The sequence below is a fragment of the Onychostoma macrolepis genome, chromosome 12 (genome assembly GCF_012432095.1).
Source record: "Onychostoma macrolepis isolate SWU-2019 chromosome 12, ASM1243209v1, whole genome shotgun sequence".
Lineage (NCBI taxonomy): Eukaryota > Metazoa > Chordata > Actinopteri > Cypriniformes > Cyprinidae > Onychostoma > Onychostoma macrolepis.
This window is the reverse complement of record NC_081166.1, coordinates 14,494,741-14,517,741: the sequence shown is the minus strand read 5'-3', so window position 1 is coordinate 14,517,741 and position 23,001 is coordinate 14,494,741. Positions and strand designations below refer to the sequence as shown.

General features: G+C 36.1%; 1 protein-coding gene across 15 annotated transcripts in view; it reads left to right on the top strand.

The window, feature by feature from the left end:
- Positions 1-345: 345 nt before the first annotated feature.
- svila (supervillin a) overlaps positions 346-23,001 on the top strand; it is a 67,473-nt gene continuing 44,817 nt past the window's right edge. For 8 of the 15 annotated variants that reach the window (XR_009273619.1, XM_058793035.1, XM_058793038.1 and 5 more), the window contains exon 1: positions 22,325-22,535. Coding sequence is in view for 12 of the 15 variants with exons in the window: in XM_058793035.1 (XP_058649018.1) it covers positions 22,481-22,535 (55 nt within the window). In the remaining 3 variants the exon portion in view is untranslated. Of the gene's footprint in view, positions 514-13,615; positions 13,763-22,324; positions 22,536-23,001 lie in introns of those variants that run through there. The other 7 variants (XM_058793037.1, XM_058793044.1, XM_058793042.1 and 4 more) reach the window with 5 other exon arrangements.

The window sequence follows — 23,001 nt, the reverse complement described above, 5'->3', positions numbered from 1 at the left end:
TATATTTCATTAAACATAAAAAAATATTTATTTTAGAAATTTTATATTTATATAATATATAAATATATTGTTCCAAAAACGTAGATGTTTGGAAAAACTAACTCAGTCACCATTTCATTAATTTCAATGAAAGTGAATGGTGACTCTGTCAGTCCCTAAAATTTCCTTTCCACAGAAGAAACAAAGCAATACAGTTTTGAAACGTCATGATGGTAAGCAAATTATTATAGACTTTTTTTTATTTATTTTTTATTATTATTATTCTGGGTGGATCAACTATGCCTTTAAGATTACACTCACGTCGCCCGGAAGCTGCTGCTGAGGACAAATGCAAGTTCGAGGCGCGCGCTGGTGAGCGTGAATGACAGACGGACGCGCGCGCGGTTCCCCTGCACTCACGCAACTCATTCGTTTGTCAAGATATGTTTGTTGAGCTATTCTTTGATGCCGCTTTTGTGTTCACGAACTACAGTTTGGAAATAACTCCTAAACATCAGTGACAAGTACTTCTCGGTAAGTTGTTAAATTAATTAACTTGCTTGCTTATGCACAGTTCGTTGGGTGTTACGCCTTTTAAACATTATTTCGCTTTTGCGTAATTCCCGAAGTGAGTTTAGTCTTGTTTTCAGTAATTAACAGAACAATAAATACAACATAAGTAGGTTTGTGTTTAAATACTCTTGAGGAATTAATACATAGCGTTAATGAGCTAAAGCTGCTTCTCCTCAAACCTGTTGGTGGTTTGTTTTTGTCAGTTTGCTTAACGTTAGCGATTTCCGAGAGAAGTATTTTTGAATCGTTTTTATGTTCTTATTTCTTTAGTTTTATTTTAAGCGTTGCAGTTAGACAGTACGACTATCGTTTTGTAATGTTTCTTTAGTTTACATCAAGGTTTCTTGAGTTAAAGAGCGAACGGGATGCGCGCTCCCGTGCGCCAGCAATTGAATGATGGTTGTGCTCACACGTGAAAAGTGTGCAAAATAGACCGTGAACTAAAGTATTGAACTTTATTGAAGTGTATCCGTAAGATAAGAACAGGGCGAGGTTTCGAAGCACCATGCAAAGTATATTCAATGCTCTGTTTATCCTTCATTGTGGCTAAAGGAAGGGTCGCTCCCGTTACTTGATACACTGCATGTTTCCCAGCTGGGGTGCGCGGTCATGAAGCGCGCTCCTGGGGAGATGCATCTCACAAAAGTAGAGACATGAATGTGACACCTGATGACTGATGATGCTCGTATGATGTCACGGACTCTGCATTTGGGTGTACATTTTTTTTACATTCTAAATCATGAATCTTACTCTTATTAGTTGTACACAACTAATGTAAAAGTTAGTTGTGTCTATTTAAAGAGTTAGTTTAATCTACTTTATAGTTTGAGAGCTCTATGTACATAGTTAGCACACAAACAAAACCTGCCTTTGCTGTGATGCACTGGATTATTTTATGATTCAGTCTCATTTGCATTGATCAAATATAACACCATCACTGATGCAGCTTTATGACTTTGTGGTTCCTTTTTTAATTTAGTTCTAAACAACTTCATTTTTACATGTGGGTAGTTGGTCTGAATTGGAAATGGGAAGTTGTTCTGTGTGACATGCTGTAGTGTAGACCATCTAAAACTATTTTAAACAACATTTGCATAATGAATTTATATAATTAGGCAATCAGTTTTATAACATCCTATTGAGAGACTGTATGTATTTTACTTAAAAAATTAGGAGTCAGTGAAAAAGTGGACTAGTTACAGGACCTAAAATACACTTTACCTTGTACTTTCAAATATGTTTTAAACTTAAACCTTATACTGATTTAAAAAAAAAAAAATACTATACATGGTTTTAAATCCAAGTTCATTACTTTTTTAACACATGGATTTTATTAGAAAATGTGAATGCATGTAAATGCATATGGCTGACAACGAGCATTTGTGATCTGCCCTGTCAAAGTGCACTTACTGTAAAGCGAACAGTAATAAATGCAAGTGTATAATCTCTTGCCATTACATTTGAATTACGAAACCTTGTTTTGCATTTACAAAGGGTATGAAACAGGTTGTCAAGTCCGTTTGTTTGAGAAATGGCTAATATTCATATGATAAAAATATACAATAAAAAGTGGCAAAACAATAATAGGAGCATTTTGCTATCAGGTCTTTTTACTTCTATTCAGGGTGTGCCTGGGTTGCATTTGGAAACCCTCCTGAGCTTTAACGATTTCCTGCTTGGCCTTTAAAATCTGAGTTTAATGGGTTTTGTAATGCTGGCAGCTATTAGCATAGATCTTCAACCAGAGAGAGAGAGAGAGAGAGAGAAAATGAAGGGCTTAGATATTGGTATAGACTGAAACCGAGACAACTGGCCCAATGATGTAGGTTTGTTTTATACTCCAAAGACATTAAATGTTCAGCATGCTTTGTACGTGCCCATCTCTCCATTTGGGTGTAAACAGGCTAAAAGTTATATATGAAATTGCTCATCCATACATTTTTTTGTTTGTTTGTTTTTATCGCTAATCATTCTTAGTCTTTTTCAAAAATATTTATTTTATTAAAGGAATAGTTCACCCAAAAATTTAAATTTACTCCCCCTCGGGCTATCTCAGGCTATCTCATCAAAATGCATTTTAAAAAAATTAGCATTACATCATTTGTTCACAAATGGATCCTCTGCAGTGAATGGGTGCTGTCAGAATGTGAGTTCAAAAAGCTGATAAAAACATCACAATAATCCACAATCAGTTCGCATGACTGCAGTCCATCAGTTAACAAGTGAAAAGTAGCATGTTTTTAAGAAACAAATGTATCAAGGCATTTTAACATTAAACTTTGCTTCTGGCCAAATATAAGTCCATGATCAATCATAAGAAACTGAAGAAGTCCTTTGCCTGCTGTCCTCACATCAAAATCCACTGACATATTTATTTAGTAGGTTTTTGGACTGTTTTCACTTGTAAACAGTACTTGATCTGTGCATGTTTCTCCACTGATTCCGACAAGATGACTTTCCTTTTTTTTTTTTTTTTTTTACTGGAGAAAGCAAATCATGGATACAGCCAGGACTCATATTTTAGCCAGAAGCAATGATTTGAAGTTAATGTCTTAATAATGGATTTGTATGTTACAAACATGCAGCTTTTTGCTCCACATGTTATTTGATGTACTGGAGTTGAGTCAATTGCTTTGTGGTGTTTCAGCTGTTTAAACTCTCATTCTGATGGCACCCATTCACTGCAGATGATCCATTAGTGAACAAATGATGTAATGCTAAATTTCTCCAAATCATTTACATCTTAAATGGCTTGAGGTTAAGCACATTTTCAGTGAATTTTCATTTTTGGGTGAACTAACTGCAAATGTTTTCTCCAGTATAGGAATAGGTAAATTTCATTTTTCGTTCTCCAAACTAGAGTCAAAGGATCATCCTGTCCATTCATATCTGTTTTCATCACAGTGATTGGGGGAGCTTTGCCTCGTGACTGATCATAGCTCTTATGTTTCATAACAAAGCTGTCTTTCCATAGGCTGCTATATTTTGCAACATCAGGAAGGAGCATGATGTGGATTACAGAACAGGATGTCTAGTCTAGTAAGTTTATGGTTAACCTAACTTTCCGTCTCTGGTCCTTGAGTCAGATGACTGTTGTAATGTATACTTTATCAAAGCTCATTCCTTGTCTGCTTCAAATCATTTTAAAACTATAATTTGTATTAATTGGTTCACTTCTTAATGGGCTATGAATTAGAGACCCAGAAAACCAGACTGTGATGGTATAAAAGTATGTCAGTAGTTTTTAAATGTGTTAAAATGAATTTAGGCATCACTATAGTATAATATACAGTATTAAAAATTGATGTTAAATGTGATATTTGCTAAAGATGAAATTTAACAAGTTTACTGAATTGTCTGTGTTTTTATTAACTTTATATAGATTATAGCAAAGATAATTAAAAGTAAAAATAGAACTAAGCATACACATTTAAATGCCTATATGCATGCAATATTGAATGCAGTGTTATTTTAGTATTGTGTGTATATATACACGTTTTATTTAAAAACCTTGTACTTGTGAATATATGGCTTAAAAATAAATAAATATTTATTATTCTAAAATATTTTGCATGTGAAAATAAAACAGAATAATACATCTGGTTCATGTTGCGTTAATGTTTCAGTTCACACACACTTCTCATAATGGGGGAATGACCATGTGTCAGCGTTGGCACAGTAACACCCTACCCATCATTCAGCAGACATAACCCTCAGGGCCTTCTGAAGCAACTGCTCATTAATCAGAATAAGGATCAGCTCTCTGAACAAGATAATAGCAGCTGTAGTCTTGCTCTGGCCTAAGCAGGAAGAGACCATGACATCGCAATGAGACTGGATGGTTTTCTTGTCACCAACAATACTTCTCCTTACCCTTGATTAATACCGTAATTTCCTTCACAAAGGATGTCATTGTTTTATTCATATACAGTACTGAGTTTCTTTGTGTTCCTTTCTCGTTTTTAAATATTACTGATGAACTAACCCTTCTATCCTAGTCTCTGGGAAGCTGTGTGGAATAAAATCCGAACGTGTACATATAAATATTTCCTTTAGGTGTGCCTACAAATTTATAAAAACATAACAGGCACATATAAAGTTACAGAAAATTGGTCTTTCAACAATCATCTAATAAATGCAGCTTATGAGAACATTTAATGAGAAAAAGGTCTTGATGTTCCCTTTCTAGTGCCCCTGAGCTTTCTCTCACACAGTCCCAGTGTTGTCCGAGAGGAGAACTTCCCTGTAGACCCTCCTGCTTTCTCTCTGAGTCATGGCTGACCCTGTTGCATAAGTGCAGGGGCTGACATCATTGTTAGAGTCCCAGCACTGGGGTTTGAAGGCAGTGTGAACCGGTGTGGGGCCTCAAATCTCCCCCTGCACTGGGATGAGGAGCTGCTGGGGCTGCTGGGGCTCCTGAGGCGTGGCCTGTACTGTTGAGAAAAGATTGTGAAACAGCTCCTCTGTATGTACTGTAACACAAGCACCTGGTTTTTGCATTTTGCTTGTAAACGATGTAGGCCATAGCTTGGTGTGTGTGCCTTTTGTCTTTGTTTCTCCATTGAAAGATTTTGCCTGGACATAACCTTTGGGAAATTTGTAGAGAAGATTTTAAACCACAGAGAAATGTTTAAAATGCTATCATGTGCACATGTGGTTTAATAATCACAGACTAAGATGTGTAACAACACTAAGTATATTATCAATAGTGTTTGAGCAATCAATAGTCATTTATAGCCTAAATAAAGTGCAAATTTTTAAAAATGTGTTTTAAAGAGGTTGCTTTGTCGGTGCCAATAGGGCAGGACGACGACATATAGTGCTGGTGCGCTTTGGGTGTCCTGAATTCGAGTTTCCCGTCCCCAACCCCCTCTCGCTCTCCCACTTCGTTTCGTCTAATATACTGTCCTATCCTAATAAAGGCATAAATACCAAAAATAAATCTTGTAAAAAAAGAGAGAGGTTATTTGTATTTTTTCTCCTTATAATGTAACGACTTTTAGTCTTTACTTTTTTTTGCACCATAATAGGCTATTTGTTGCCACATGCTTCAGATCTTCTGTGTATCTTCTTAATAAGCTATGACTAAAATGTCCACATATTGCGAAGGTAGGACTGAAATTGATCAGGAATCTTGTTAAAAATAACGTGATTCTTCAGAAGAAAGTGCAGAGCTGTAGGTGCTACACACAGCCAGCAACAGTGCAAAGCTTAACCATCTTTTATTAAGAATAATAGTATTTCCCCAGATTTCTCCTAATTGTGCGTTTCTGAATACCAAACAGGAGTTGTATAATTGTGTTCATTTGTCTAAAGTTTTAAAGTTGCAAAAGAACAAGTCATGTGCAGTTCAGTTTCTTTTTACACTGGGGAGGATGTTTTGAGTTTTGAAAGTTACAGTGTTTTCATAATACACTGAACTCGTCCTGGAAAGTTCAAGGAAAATTTGATTCCTCATGGTATGACCCCTTTAAAGCTTAAGCTTGGAGGGCATGTTTTCTTAGTTTAGAGAAAACGGATGTGTCACAATTATGAGCTGAGAACATCTCTGACTCACTGCGAAGTATAAACACACACATACACATGAGCTCCTGACCATGGACAGACTTTGCACCATATTTACACACCAACATACCTTCTGCCCAGACGCACATAGTTAAAAACGTATATTTAGTCCTCACATGAGGATCCCAGATGTGTCGATCGCTCAGGATGTTCTCTGGCAGTGGGCCACACAATCCTGGAGTACACTGGGAAAAACACTCTGTTTCTAAGGGCTAATGAAGACATTGTCTTGTGTTTTTGTTTGTTTAAATGTATATGTGTGACAGTAGGAAAAGCACATCCAATTAGAGGTTAGATGGCTCATATCTTTGTTTTTCATGCCCTCGTTCCCTTTGCACCCATTGTGACTTCATTTAAAGACAACAGTGCTTTTTAGGTTGATTCTTTATGTGCACCATCAGCTGTTTGGCTGCTTGCTTATTCAATCTAAGATGCTTTGAGGAGGTTTGAATTTATGTAATTGCATTTGTTTAAAACATTGTTGCCCACGTGATGGAAGTTAACAACTCCAGACAGTTGTTAAACTATGTGTGGTTTGCAAATTGCATTTGGTTAGTCTCTTAACATGGAATATGCAGGCACAGTTGTCAATTTTTTCCTGGCTGGATAGTGTAGCCCTTTTTTTGCTCTCAGCAAAATCATTTGAATTTGGCAGGTAGTCAGCAGTAATTTTATTAGCGGAACTTTTACATGGATGATTTTTGTTTCTGTTGTTTATTGTAGCTTGAAGTAAATGATGCCATTGAAATCAGTTAGCCGAAAAATGCAAAATGAGAATGAGAGCCTTTACTGCCGTTGTTTTGATCTAAGTTTTTATTGAATTCACCTGAGGTTATCTAGTAATCCTTGGACATCATGAGGATGCACTTAAAAACAAATGCCAGCACACTTTAGACACATGCATCTTCTCGTCTCTGGTTGTATGCTGTGTTGTGGATGGATTTGTCTTTCCAAAATGCTACTCTGGTTTTCATAACTACTTGTCAGATGGATCAGGAGTTGATGAGATGATTTATATGGCCTTGTCAGCTGCAAACTATTGCCTCTGCAAATGGCACTAAACTTTCTTTAGCACAGTGGATGTCACAGAGGAAAAGAGGCAAGAGGCTGTTTTTTGCAGAGGTGATGGGTTCAGCCTGTGGTTGAGCGAGAGAAAGAGAGCGAACATGATTTTTCAATTAAGCCTTCCCTCAGAATTTTCTTCGTAAGAGTGCAAAAAGCCAGATCTGGAGGGAGATCAAACCTCCACCCAAGTTGTGCATGTTAAATTGCATACACGCACTCACTTTTATATAGAGTAACAGAAAACCACCCCATCGTGTTTCAAATCTTACTCTTCAACATTCATTTGTTAGATGCAGTGTGTAGTAGATAGCCAATAGTGTCAAGCCCATGTTAAAGAATTCATAGCTCATGTTGTGTGGTATTTTGACGATGTCTGTAGAACTTGTAAACTCGTAGCACACACACAATGAATTTTGGATTATGATGGCGCTAGTGAGTGATCTGTAGTTATCTACTAGGTCTACTATGCATATAGGGTTGGATTATTTACTGTGTTTTCACTAAAAGACCAGACTGTGCAAATGCATTCGTCAAATGCACTCATTGGCAACAATCACCATTGGCCAAATATTTTGCTACATAAGAATGAACACTTACTTTCAGTCATCCTGTCATACTGTACATCTGCCTACCTTTTACAGCATCAGCATTTTTGTCCATCTTGTGGATGTTTTGGGAACTAAAGTTCACTTGAAGTGCTAACTGATTGTCTTTACCAATTTAAAAATTATATACATTTATATTTGTGTTTAAAACAATATATTATAACAAAGTGTGTAGAATTTTTTTTTTTTTTAGCTGCTTCTGTTCTTTCTCGTCATGTAGTTTGCATGCAAAAGACACTGCACAGCATTTTTTGTGGAGCATTCTTTGCGATTACATGGTCACAAGCATTTTAAAGCTTCTGACAATCACTGTGTTTTCTTACGGTCTATTTCTCTAAATGATTTTTAAATGCTGATATTTTTCCATTGTTGAAATCATATGTCTCTGCCCACTTTGGAGCAAATGTCACAAAACATGTTCTGTGTGTGATGATCATACCTAATCTATGCAAACTCTTGAATCTAAGAAGTTTTAAAATGCCATTCTTCACTTTTACTTGGCTGTTCATTGATTGACATGGAAGGATCCTCTGTGTCACTGTCGTTTTCTGTCTCTCTCTCATATGCTGGCACATCTGCTTTTTTTTTCTCTCTCAGCAGGTGTGCCATCAGCGTTGGTACTTGACATATGATGATTGTTTGAACAATCTGATATTTTTCTATTTTGACATGTTTGACATGACAGTATGCTATTCTTTGCTTTTCCTGTTCATATTTTGGCATGTTACATGCAAAGACATTTGTATACAAAAACATTAAATGCTAAAAGTTGTTTGCGCAATTATTTGTGCCCATTGTCGAAGGAACCAGTGGCAGTGGCTTCTGCTTGGTCATAAAGACTTAAGGATAAAGTAACTAATTCCAAACAAATTCCATCATTTTGACAGTAAAAAAATAAGAATACAACTAACATGTACGGAGTCAGACAGACAGTTGCGAAATTTTGTTGCATTTGCAAGTCATTTACTTGGAGAGGGTTTTGTTGATTCACATACCTTCAATTTTATGTAGTAAATACACTGTTACTTTAAATAACCAGTTCCTTTGATTCTTTGGGTAAAAGAAAATCTTGCTACTTGACACTCCAGGTGACACTCATGCATAAAGCGTTGCATAGTTTCCATAAAGTTTATTTTAGCAATCTTTATGCAAACTAAATAAATAAATAAATAGTGTATGTAAATTGGGTAGTTATGTAAATATATCTGTACCCAATGCCCTCTTATTTTAGTTTTAATTTGACATCTAAAAGTATGAGACTATTGCATTTTCTTATAGTCTAATACTTTTTGATTACATGCAAATGTATTCACTATGGTCTCAGACTTTTGTACTCTGCTGTATGTGTGAGTACTCATCCAACCATCCTTAAAACACCAGCCAGAACACTATAATTTGGTAAAATGTATTATGTTGACTTCAATTTACCAGTTTGACACTAGAGTAGCTCAGAAATAGGACACTTTTCTAAATGTGTGCCTAGGAAATGGGGCACTTTTTTGTTACAGTTTTACTTGAGACCACTGTCTTTTCTTCCAGTAGTGCTTATCACAAGATTAGGCATTATCTGTGTGCAATATATCTGTCAGACATAATGCAGTAATGGAGAGATAAGTCTCCATGGTTTATTTGATGGATGGAGTGGTGGAGATAGAAAAATTGCCTGAGGAGAGACATGGAAAGAGGACGGGTGGATACAAATGTCTTTTTCACACATTCTCTTCGCCTTTAGAAAAGCGTTCACACAGATACCCAGGGACGCCACATTCAACTTTGTTAGTCTGATTCTGCCCCCCACTGTCTATAATAATGTCAAGCTGTATTTTACCTGTCTTCAGCTAGTAGAAGAATAGGTTGCTAACATTTAAGCATAAAACACTAGTGGGTACGGAAAAAAAAAACTTAAATCCCCTCATAAGGGGGATAATAATTATTAATCATATAAGTAGATACAAGACTACTTTTGTTTATTTCTTGTTAAGCCTAAAATCTGAAGTGTCTTAATGTGACCCATGAAAATATTTTTAATTAACATAATTTGGTATTTAAGAACTAATTACAATTGGTTTGATTGATTTTTATGTTTGCATTATTATTATTATTATTATTATTATTATTTTTTTTTATATGGGTCAGCCGATAATGCTGATGATTCTCACCCAGTAGATGATCAATTATACTGTTGTCTCTTCAACCGAAAACTATTTTTTCATAGTCTAATGATTGTCTAGTTGTTATTGTGCCAAAAAGCGCAAAAAAAATAATAAAAAATTAGTTATCAATAACAGGATGTTTTTTGTAGAATGATTTTTTTTTTTTTTTTGTAGATTATTATTTTCTTATAATAATGACTTATCAATGCAAAACACTCAGGTCAGCTTCAAGTTTGCCCAAATACAACAGACTGACAGCTGTGATTATAATTGGTCATTTGAAATGTTTTTTTTTTTTTTTTCTGTCCGTACAGTATGTCCAGAATAACATTATAGACATTGACCTTTCTTTTACGATTATCACATAATTTTAAACTAGCTTAAGTGTCCATGTATGTTAGTTTGTTTGTTTGTTTGTTTGTTTGTTTGTTTGTAAACGTCAAGCTTTTTTGTTCATGTTGTCTTTGGCAAGAACTGGGTTTTCAGTTTGTTGCTGACACAGGATGCACAGATGTCCTAATGAATAAAGAGGCTACACTCATTGTGTGTCTGGCCAGATGGACCAACTGGCATTGGTCCATGTTATTTATATGAAATGTTTTCCTACCGTGACCCACTTGGTACCCTCATTAAAAGTTTTTCCACCAAGATTTATGTTTCTGTCAACATTGCAGCACTCTAATGAACTGTTATCTCCATTCATTTGAGTTCTTGATGAGTTGGCCAGCTTTTCGTTATCCTTTTGTGCCTATGGTTTGGGGGCAGCCGTTATAACTTTGGCAAGGTCCACTGTCTGTATGTGGGTACTGTACTTGATTTTCTTCCTGCTGGCCTAAAACCCTCTTCCAGATTTATGCTCTTGCACCTTACCAGTCGTAAAACGATAACCTCTAACAAAAACACTCTGTGGTAGCAAAGCTTCTCTGGTGTGAAACCACATCATGGTTATGGGTACGTCACGTGTTTCTCAGTTCACTGGGCTGTCCTGTCCTTCCCAGACCATCCCATTTGCCTGTCTCTACAGTGTCTTCTTCCCAGTCTTTGCAGGATGGATCGTCTTTCTGTCAGTTGTACATGGTCTAAAAAGGCTCCTAGATTTCTCTCTGCTGTCCAGGTGCAAAGAAAGAAACGCTAAAGGGAGAGATCATGTTGAGAGGTAAAGTGCTTTGGCTCAACGTACAGTGTCTTTCTGTTTGTCATATGCAGATATTTTTGTTATGCAGATAAAGCTTTTCCAGAAATCTCTATCTTGGGCTGTTTGTTGTTTCTTTGGTCTATATTTTAGCTCTCAAAATATGAGTCTGTGTTCATGTATATTTGCACTCTCTGCCTTTAGTCTGGTTTCTTTTTGTCAAGCATGTCAGAGAGGATTAAGAAATATTGAAGAGCCTCATCTGGTTTTGCCCATTTTAATGAGGCACATACAAGCATGTTTGTTTCTCATTTTTCTCTGTGATAAAGTGAGTATGTGCATAAAGGAGGTTGGGGAATTGTCCCCTCTCTCCTATAAATATGCATCCTCTGCCAAACTTGTTTTGCCTAATCTTATATTTCAATTTTTTTCTCAGTAACACAGAGAAACTTGATTCAGGTTGCTGCAGAAATATATTGCTATTAGTATTTTTAATTTTTTTGAAACTTTTTTGAGCCATGAAAGTGAAGCAGAATAACATGTTAATTTCATAGTGCTGATGACTGACTTCTGTGCAGCTACATTTTTAAAACCTGTTTTTGTACACAAACAAGGTGTTGATTATGCAGTGGTTGAGTGTTAGTGTTTATTTACTAGTTGGCTGCAGCATGTACAAGCACTGTAGTTATTGGACTGAAAATAAAAATGTCCTGTGGACAGTGACACAACACATTGTCATTATATTTGATTATTTAATATAAAGTTATGAGGAGTGGCATTTTGGACCAATGAGATTTTACAGTGGGTGGGGTTATTTAGTGCAACTCCACAAAATGGAAAACAATTTCCTGCAGCTTGTCGAAGTGTTAAGACAAAAATCCAAATGAATGTGGAAAACTGGACTCCGCTGATGTGCCTTGGTTTTTACCCAGTTGAAAAAAAGTCATCAGTTTAATTACTATTTGATGGCATCTACAGAAACACAAACATGCATTTGCTTATCTAAATGAGGACATTTTATATAGTTTAATGTGCTTTCTAAAATGTTCTTTGTAATAGGGAATAATTATTTCTCCTATTGAGGGTGTCCCCAAAAGAAAGTTCTGCCCACAAACAATCTGAGTTGTAAAATGCTAGATAAATGCCCAGGCTGTTGACTAATTCAGTCCAAAGTTAACTTTCCTCAAAGGTTACTGATGAATTGTTTACTTGACCTAGTTGCATAAGCGCATTATGAGCACAATAAGGAAATGGAAAGAAAAATATTTGTAAGTGTGTGTGTGTGAGGGTTTGAAAAGGGGCACTAGGTGGAGCTCTGATCTCTTTCAGGAGCTCAGCACAGGTGAGGATCTTGACTTTTTTCACTGTTTCTCTTTGGGGTTTTTTTGTGTGATGTGTCTATCTCTCAAACACTCATTTGCTGTTCTTCTTTACTCCTCACTCTTACAGAATGCAGTAATCTTAAACAGTCATGATCTGTTTTATCTCACCCTGACACCTAGAGTCTGTCCTGCACACTGTCATCATGTTATCTCCAGAGATCCCGCTCTTGGTTTAGTGTACACAGCACATTGGTTTTGTTTAGAGAGGAAACAACTTGGACATCTTCCCTTCACAATTTTAAAAAAATGTTTTGCTTTGATTCATATATTTTTTTTTTTTTGCAACATTAATTTCCGGTCTAGTGATTGAGATTGAATGTTGGCCAGGACAATTAGTCAGCCAGTATTTTGCCTCAAAAAAAAAAAAAAACAACTGTCTCTACGTCAAAGAATCCTGACAAAAGGTATCCTGGTTTCCACAAAAATAATAAGAAATGTTTCTTGGGCACCAGTAAGCATATTAGAATGATTTCTGATGGATCATGTGACACTGAAGAGTGGAGTAATGGCTGCTGAGAATTCAGCTTTGCCATCACAGAAATAAATTAAATTTTTTTAATATATCAAACAGCTATTTTACATTTATATTTCAAATAAATGTTGATATGGTATGCATAAGAGGCACATATAAAATCTTGCCTATCACAAACACAGGAGACACATTTGTGACTCATTTGATTTGTTAACTAGACACGTATTCTGAAATTTCTATTCACTTTAATTCAAATTTTCAAATTTGTGAATGTTCTCTTGTGTTGTTTTCATGTATACCTGCAATGTTCCATTCCATTCTTCTATTACTGTGATCTGTATTCATTTTTTAGCTCAATAACACATCACATCAGTGTGTCAAACTTCACTTTGTCCTTGTGCTTTCATGTCTCAGGATCACATTTCCACTACTCTCCTCCCTGCCAGTCTGTGAGGCCTGCTATGGCATGACTGTGGTGGGAAAGCACCGTGCTATATTTGAAAACCTCTGATGTCTGTCTTCACATGAAGCTTTAGCTGCCGCACAGTACTCCAGTAGAGGGGGTGTGATTGACAGTAAAGGGGAGCTTGTTAGTGTGTGTGTGTGTGTGTGTGTGTGTGTGTGTATGCCAGTACCACATGGCCTTCTGCTGTCCTCCCCTCTTCCTGTTGCTTGTTCGTTCTCTGACCTTCTCCAGAGCCGATACATCTCTTTGGAAGTGCAGCGAATACATCTGTCCTGAGTATTATTGTATTTAACCCTTTCGTGATTGAAATGCAGTGAACATAGTCCACTTTCCCCAGTGAGGCACATCTGATACGAGCATTACTGCTACAGTAAGTTATTTGGACTTTTTTTTTTTTTCTTCATTTTTCATTCTCATATTCATTCTGTTATTTAAAGTTTTTGAGTTTCAGAAAGCTGAAATATGAAAGCATGTAATTTTAATGAATTGTGTGTCCTCTTTAGTCTGTGTACGTTAAATGAACTCAGAATCCCAGTATATGTGTTGTTTTTTTACTGTAAGTAAAGTGGGTCAGTATCAGTGACTGAGAGTTCAGAGAGACTGTGCAGTGTCCATTAAGACTGAGTGATCTTTGATATGAGACAGACATGGAAAGACAGTGACAGAAAGTGCTTATAGACTGCTGAACTAAGTGGTATTGAATCCTAAAGGGCATCTGTTACCTCCCATTCCTGACAAATTCCTTAAACTCTCTCAATGACTCATTCTTACTATTCTAGTAAGTATTAATTGATCTGCTTGGAGTTGCTGTGAATGCTTTTTAACATCATAGTATTTGTTTATCATAGTACTTTATTTTATTTGTTCCACTGGGTGTAGCCTAAATGATCACATCTCATCTGATTATAGCATAATACAGAATAAAAGTTTGAAATCCACATAATGTATACAGATGTTTGCATAACATTCTGCTTGTTTAGATACCTTCATCTGATCCTAGATTTGTCCTTTACTACTGATGATATTGCTGTTCAGTTTGGTGGAAAGAATAAAAATAGGGTCTGAAGGAGTGGCTAAAGGAGTAGATTATGACATGCAAACTAAAATATATTTATTGTGGCCACATTAAGAATTTGTCTGCTGGTTTTCTTAATTTATTTAAATGTAATAATAATTACATTTAATTGATACATTTTTTTTTTATTTAATTTTTTATTTTTTTTATTTTTTTTTAGTTAAATCAGCTAACAAATAAGAATTGATTTCCACGAATTATTCATTCATTCATTCCCTTGTTTTATTAAATTATGGCCATCTTGTACTAATCTGTTCCCTCATTTTAATTTAATTAAAACTAGGGAGCAAATTAGTAAAAAAAAAAAAAAAAAAGTAAACATTATGAGGTATTTGATAAAAGCTGACTTGAATGTTTTCTAGATCATTAGACAGGATGTGCCTTGAAAGCCTGTTTCATTAGAAGGTGCTTTCGTTTAAAAAAAACAAAAACACTGCTTGTGAAGTCATTGATCTTAGGTTTCAGACACAGCCATAGTGTTTTTCTGAGCACTTTCTGTTGCTGAGTTGTTCATCCTTTAATGGTGTGTGCGGGCAGTAAGCCTAAATAACGAAGCCTCATGCTCAACAGCTGTCCAGTGACCCCCCACCTGCTCTCTCTCCATCACTTTGACCAAAATAGACCCCCACAAATGGCAGATACACATTACAAAGAATATTTTCTGTACAACATGAGGTCAGAAGAGGAAATTAGGCTTTTATGCTTGTATCCATATGCAGTCAGATGTGATTAGGACGTGAAAACACATTCTGTACTGCTGGATAAGCTTTTAAGCTATGTAAATATTTTAACTCCATTTCCACACCGCAATATCATTTTCCATTGGATGAGTATTTGTGTCTGTAGTCCTTAATAGTATGACAGGCTTACGTGTTTGCTGTAAATGAACTAGCTCAATGCTAAATATACTCGCTCCAGCTTTAGCTAAGCTTAACTGGCTAACAATGACTTATTATCTGGCTTAAGGATGATTTTCTGTGCTTTCTGTCACTGCATAATAAAATTCACATGCGTCACGACAAAGTGTTTAGCTGAGAGCATTTCTGAAATTTGTCAAGCCTTGTGATATCAGACTAAAAACATCTGAACACATTTTTGTATTCAAAAGAGATTGAACACATTGAATGGAACAGAGATGATTTTTAGAAAGTTGAACTGTTTTTAAAGCTGCAGTCCGTAACTTTTGGCACTCTAGCGGCTAATAAACAGAACTGCGTGCGTGTTGGAAGAACATTGTAGCCGGAGCTACTTCTCTCTGTTTATGTCTATGACGAATCACACAGATACTGGGCTACTCTGCAGCGGTACGTACCCGAACCAGTCTGAATGGTCCGAATACACATCAGTTTATTTTAGCTACATTTACATTTTAGTTGAAAGTTAAACTAAATTTGTTTATTTAAATGTAGCTAAAATAAATTGATTGCAACCACTTACCTTAAATTTAGTAAATTCAATGAATATTTTTTTCAGTGTATAAACACTTATTATAGGTGTACCGTAGTGATTCAGGACAAGCCAAAAACACGGTTTGGAAAATGGATTCATGGTGTACTCGCTTATTATATACATTTTGTAAATTTTGAACACAATGTTACGGACTGCAGCTTTAAGTTGACACAGCTTCTTAAATACTGCAAAAACATACTTCTGATGCATGTGTACACTACCGTGTCAAAAGTTTGGGTTTGGTTCGTGCTTTCCAAAGCTGCATTTATTTGGTCAAAAATAAATTAAAAACAGTAATATTGTGAAATATTACAGTTTAAAGGAACTGTTTTTTTTATTTTAATATTTTAAAATGTAGAATTTTTAGCAGCAATTTATTTCTCCATTCTTCAGTGTCACATGATCCTTCAGAAATCATTTCATTATGCTGATTTGTTGCATTTCTTATTATTAGCAATGTTGAAAACAGTTGTGCTATTACATGTTTGTGAAAATCATAATACTTTTTTTCAAGATTCCTTGAATGACATTTATTTGAAATAGAAATTTTTGTAACAATTCACATCTTTAGTGTCACTTTTGGCCAATTAAATACATCGTTGCTGAATAAAAGAATTAAAATAAATAAATCTTACTGACTTCAAACTTTTGAACAGTAGTGCCCTTATAGCAACAATCAAAAAATGCTTTTTGTGCGAGTTAGTATTGTTCTGTTTATGTATATACTGGCACTTGTTTATAGTTTGTGTAAGCTGGGTTTGAAAGGCATGGCTAAATCTGTTGGCTGTCTTTAGAAGGTGACTTGTCATTGTTGCCCTAGATACTCAGTGAGGGTTATGCACTGGGCACACGCACAACCTCCTATTGCTTTCAACATAAAGGTACAGTCACATCATTGACACAGCCCAGCCATTCAGACAAGGGAAAGAAAAAAGCGGTGACCCAGAGTCAGCCACTCAGAAAACACATTCCCTTTTTAGGACCGAGGTAGGGGGTGTGTATGTGTGTGAGTGAGTGGTAATTTTAGGTAAATGTGTTGTGGAATGAGTGGACAGTTTTCTGACCTTGTCCTGCTACATAGGACTGACCCAAATCAGGTGACCAATGAGTGGATGAAACAGGACTCAATGATTGTTTACCAGTCACCTCCCAATCTTGGGAATTTGATCATATATCAAGCGCTGTAGTCATACTGCTTATGGAGCAGAATGCAGCTATGGGTCATTATTTCATTCTTCTGTTACAATCTGAGATTTCATTCTGCTACATCAGTTACGGGGGTGAAGCATTGATTCACTGATGTAGCGTGATTTCGTTTAGCATATTATTCACATACTGCTTCAGGTTCTGCAGCATTAACATAGATGGAATCTTGAAGTGCCAAAGTTTCCAGCCTTTAATCAATTCACATATCATTTTTATATATATTCGTCATTTAGTTTAACATTGCTCCTTTTTGTTTGAGTCTCATTTCAGCAACCTGAAATGGAATCCGCAAAATTGGCTACTTTGGCTATGTAGAATGTGGTACTTCAACTCTGAATGTAGCAGGGAAAATGTTATATTCATATTTCTGAGGCCCAGCACTGCTGGAAACCCAACTCTCATAGTCTAACATTCAAACAGCAAAGGTGACGACAGATACCCATCTAAAGAGATGCTGTTCATCTTACTTCATATTATCCAGCACAAGATAAGGCAGCACCTTCAGGGTTTTACAGTACATCTGAAAAGAATAAAATGACACATTTATGGAGAATATTTGTTGGTTGGTTTTATTTAGCAGATCATTTAGTTGTATTAGAAAACCAAAAGTCAGAATAGCTTAAACTCCTTGCCAGGTAGTGTTGTTCTGGCACGGGACCTTCTGAAAGTTGATATGTTGGAAAATCAGGGTCATTTTGAGGACAAGCTGAACATGAGTTATAGCCTAGAAACACGGCTAGATTTCTGCTAGTCATATTTGAACTATCCAGACTTTAATTAATTGCTAAAATGGATCAGATTTTTTTTTTCTTCTGGCTTTCCTACATGTTTCCATTCATTTATAATCTGTTTATTTGCCTTCCCTGTGACATCTGACAGTACTGTTTTACAGATGATAGATGCTAAGAAATTCAACAAACCAAACTGTGGCCAAGTCTCTCTGCTTAGATTTATGAAATTTTTTGGTACACAGGAAACAGTTCTTAGGCTAACATGCGATTTTTAAACTCTGGATTTAAGCTTAGACCCACTGCATGGCCTTTTGGCTTAATTTGTCTCATAATTCCTCTTTATTTCTGTTTATTGTCACCATTTACCACTTGAATCTTTATTTACTACTGTAGCGTGCAGATGGTGTTAATCCAAGCCCAACAGTTTGAGCTGTAAATACTGAGCACATGTGCACAAGACCATATCATTAGAAGGTGTGTTTTAGATCAGGGGATGATGTCATATTTGTGCTATTTGTTATCTGAGAAAGCAAACCAGTCTCCAAGGAATTAGTAGATTACATTATTTGTAATGACAAGGCAGTGCACATGCCCTCCTCGAGTGTCACGCAGTGATGTCATCTCTTTTTGGCCTTTAGTTAGATCCGGACGGGGTCTCAAGTGCTGATTATTTTAGATATTAGTTCAGTCTCTGGTATGTCTTTGATTTCCTAATCATGGTCTGTGATGAAGGCTGATCTCTGTGATTGTGTCAAGAGAAACAGCAGCTGGTTTCTCTGGCAGCTTGAGACACTCATTGACACATTCTTGATTTTTGATGGGTCTCAGTCTCAGGCCATCCTTAAGGGCGTTTGTTTGAGTGTCGAAGAGTATGATAAGTATTGCAGTTGAAACATTGCAGTCAGGATAATAAGCCAGAAATAGTGCAGGGCAAATGCCATTCTGCATGTACACGAGTGCTTAAATGCCCTGCTTGCTTGAATGCGCATTGATGTTAAGCTCTCTCTACTGCTCTCTACTCTCCCTATATTACACACTGGCCTGTTTCTTATTGTTCAATGTCTTGTAAGCTTCATACTGCCTCCCTCAGTCCTTTTTGTATTCCAATGGCCATTTTTTTAAACTTTTTTTCCATTATAATGTTATTTATAATGGCCATTTTATAATGCATTCTCACAACCGCAGAATGTGGTTTAGAAACCCCTGGTTTAGATGGCTAAATATGGCTATTTCCATAGAGTTAACGTTGGGTTTACTGTAAGCCTTTCCTGTGTTATGGAAGTTGATGTCTTAGATTGTTTGCCACTATCGCAATATTAGAAAAAGGTTAGTTCAATCCAAGCGGTTACATTCACAGGAAAATTCTAGAAAAAAGCATGATGTCCATTAGGGGTGTAACGGTTCACAAAATTCACGGTGCGGTTCGATACGATACAGTAATGTCACAGTTCGGTACGTTTTCGATACAGCAAAAAGAAATGCCAGAGAAATTTCCTTGATTTTTACTTTTTTTTTTTTTTTTTTACTTTGAACTAGGGGATGTAACGATTAACCGTGATTCAAATATCCATCTTTATTTGTCCCTCTAAATCTAGCACACTCTATTTTATCTATCTGTTGTCTTTTTATTTAAAAAAAAACACACACACACTTGACCCTCTATCAATTGCATATTTATCGTCTAACTGCTAGCTTTTCTAAAATCTAACACTAGCTTTCTTTTTTCTATTCTATCTACTTGTTCCTTTTAAAAAAAAAAAAAAAAAAACTGTTTAGTTTTTCTATATTCTATCTACTTGTTTTCTTAAATAAAACTTATGTGTACTGCTTTAGGCTAACCGAGACTTGTCATAGCACTTGCATGTTGTTGCTCTTTTGTTGATTTTGATTGCTTCTATTGTCCTCATTTGTAAGTCGCTTTGGACAAAAGCGTCTGCTAAATGACTAATTGACGCAATAAAACCAACAAAAGAGCAATAATATGTGAGTGCAATATTAGTATATTATAGTGTTATATTTCAATTTCCCAAAGAAATGTGCAACATTTTGTCCAAGTAATAATAAAAGGACACATTTAATTTATAATTTGTCTTAAATCTCATTTTGTAAAAAAAAAAAGAAAAAAAAAAAAAGGTGAATCAAATCGTGAAATCAAAATCATGAATCGAATCGAATCGTGAGTTGAGTGAATCGTTACATCCCTACTTTGAACAATGATGGAGCTATACTTGACCCATCTTCTGGGGTGTCGTCTTATCAGCATATAAAACAAAAACAGCTCCGGTTTGAAGTATTCCAGTTGATGTAGCAGATTAATCTTTTCCAATAAGCAATATGGGCATTTTTTTACCTTTTTATAAAGCCATTTTTTTTTCTAAAAGTGTGCATCACCTTTTTATTTATTTTTATTTTATTTTTTTTAAGTGTATTTATTTATTTTTTTATACATAAGTCAATAAGACATTTGGGCTGTTACCAAGCAAATGAAGTCAGTATTGACAAAATTCATCTTTGCAATGCAGAGGAAACATAGATATTATGTTGATATTTTGAACATAAAACATTGACAACTGATGCTTGAAATTAATTTAAAAATTAAGATACTTTAAATGTGAAATTAAAACCGCCAGCAGGTGGCAGCAAGTCACTGTTAATAAGTGAGTCATTGTGATTGAACCAAATCATTTAACGGGTGATTCATTCAGGAACGAAACACCGTCATGTTGCTCAGGAAGTCAGAATTACAAGTTTGTATCATGCAATTATGAGAAAAAAAGTCAGAATTGTGAGAGAAAAAGTCGCAATTACCTTTTATTTTTTATTCAGTGGCTGAATGGGCTTCCATGCAAAACAGTGCTGTGGCTGTGTTTGGAATTTTGTTGTCGAAATTGGGCAAAAACAGGCAATATGCTGTCTAAAACGTAAGTCTATTAATTAACTTCTTGCTTATTGAACTGTTGTAAAAATCATTTGTAATAATGCTGATTTTGGAGAGAAAAAAAAACTCTTCTGTGATATTGATTGACTATATGAAATTATATAAATGTATACATTTTCTGCCCCCATATCTTGAATTTCGCAATCATTGTGGCGGCATATATGCAAATTCATTCTCTGCCAGCAGGAGGGCTTTTAGAGCGCGGAGAAATAGCGATTTCCCCGGTAACACTGTACACAAAGCAGCGCTCCGCTTACAATTGCTGCTTTATCAGACATTACATGCAAGGTGAAATGAAAATGACATCCAAAATTTTCTGAAGACAGTCGGTTTCCTTCAGAAATGCAGTGATTATAAAAACACCTGCACTGGGTTTCGATTTTGAAACGTGCAGTGCTCTTGTTTATTCAACGAAGTCAAAGCTTTTTGAAAAAATCTATTTGTGGCGGTCAGTTTTGATATTGTGGCGGGCCGCCACAAATAAATCAATGTATGGGGAAACACTGAAAATATATTCAAACAGAAAACAGTCATTTGAAATTAATATTATTGCAGTATATACAATCGTAACTTAACTTGCTTTAGCTTTTCCTACTGTTGCTATAATTAATTCATCATATTTTTTCTCCTTACACTTTCATCTTTTCCTCCATTCCTCAGCAGTTAGTGTCTTCCTCACAGATGGGTGACTTTATTACACAAGAATTTCTGAGTTTGGCTGCTTTTGGATATTTTATCCCATTTGAACCCCGGAGCTAACAGGTGCACTTGGTCAGAGTCATTCTTTTGAAACTCATCGTTATTCCTAAGCAGAAACTCAAGCAAGGAAGTTTGTTTTTTTTCCTACACCAAAGGGACCAGGATGGTAAAAATGAAAAATCTAAACCTATTTAACACACACATTCTCTATTGATATTGGGAAGACAGAGTGGGAAAGACCTGATGAGTTCATAAATCCAATGATTTTTTTTTTTTTTTACTACACACGTCGTCAATTTTGTCCCTCCTTTGAGCACTTGGCACAACAATATGACTTGGCAAGTTACATTCCCTGTGGCAGGGATTTTGCTTTTCCACTCTTTCTTTCTCTCAGTACCACACATATGTCATTGCTCAGAGATGAGTGGAATTTCTAGTTCCTTTGAGACACTTATCTTCTCTTTCTTTCTCACCCTTCAGCTGTCCTAAAAGCTAAACACACATACACTGTATGCAGCTGCTAGTGCACACAACCGCTACTGTCTGACCACTGTGGTCTTCCCTCTCACCCCTTTCTATACATTTCTCTCCCTCCCCTCATCCTCCAGCCTCAGTATTGTTAATCTGATTAGCAGTGAGCAGCATTAGCTCCGTAGTTACCTTGCTAGCATTTAGCAGAAGCCATGCAGACAGCAAAAGGCTCTCCGTCAGCATAGTGTTGGAGAGAGACTGTTCTCCTCCTCCTCTCGCAGCATTTTTTTCTCTCTCTCTCTCTCTCTCTCTTTCTCTCCACCTCCCTTCTCTGGCTGTCCCAGGACTGCTGCAGCGAACTCTGCATCACCTTGCAGTTCAGACACTGCTGCCTTTCTGCAGTCCTCTCTCACTCTCTCCTAATTTCCTCCTCTCTTTGGTCCTTCACAACCCCCTCCCTCCTTTTCTGATCACTTTCTTTTCTTATCTGTCATCCACTCCTTATTTTATTTTATCAATATGTATCGGAACCCTTGGATCTCTAACTACATCAACCATGTCAAGTTGTGCCAAGGTGAGTAAATGGCAGTTGGGGTGGGATGGGATGGCACAGGCCCACCAAATGCTGCTTGGGTTTAAATGGTACTAGAGCCTCCAAGGACTTAAGTATTCAGGACAAGGAACACGCTGACTCAAAATGAAGAGAACTGAGGCATTATGAAGCAGAATAAGTACTGTGCCTTTTGCATTTTGTGGTTTAGATGCAAATGCTTTAAATAGTTTAAATTCTGCAGATGTGTCTGTTAGTCAGTTTAAGAAAGTTCGACTTGTGGTACTGCCTTTTAATGGTTTTGTTTTGGTCTGTGCACTTGCGCAACAGCACATGCTTTTCCATTTATCCTGTGCGTTCTTAGTTAAGTGGTGCATTTGCACATTTATAGCAGGTGTTTGTCTTTTAGACATTTTGTGCATCCAGATGAATATAACTTATTATTTTCATTAAAATGTTTAATTTGTTTTCAATCAGAGTCAAAGTATTC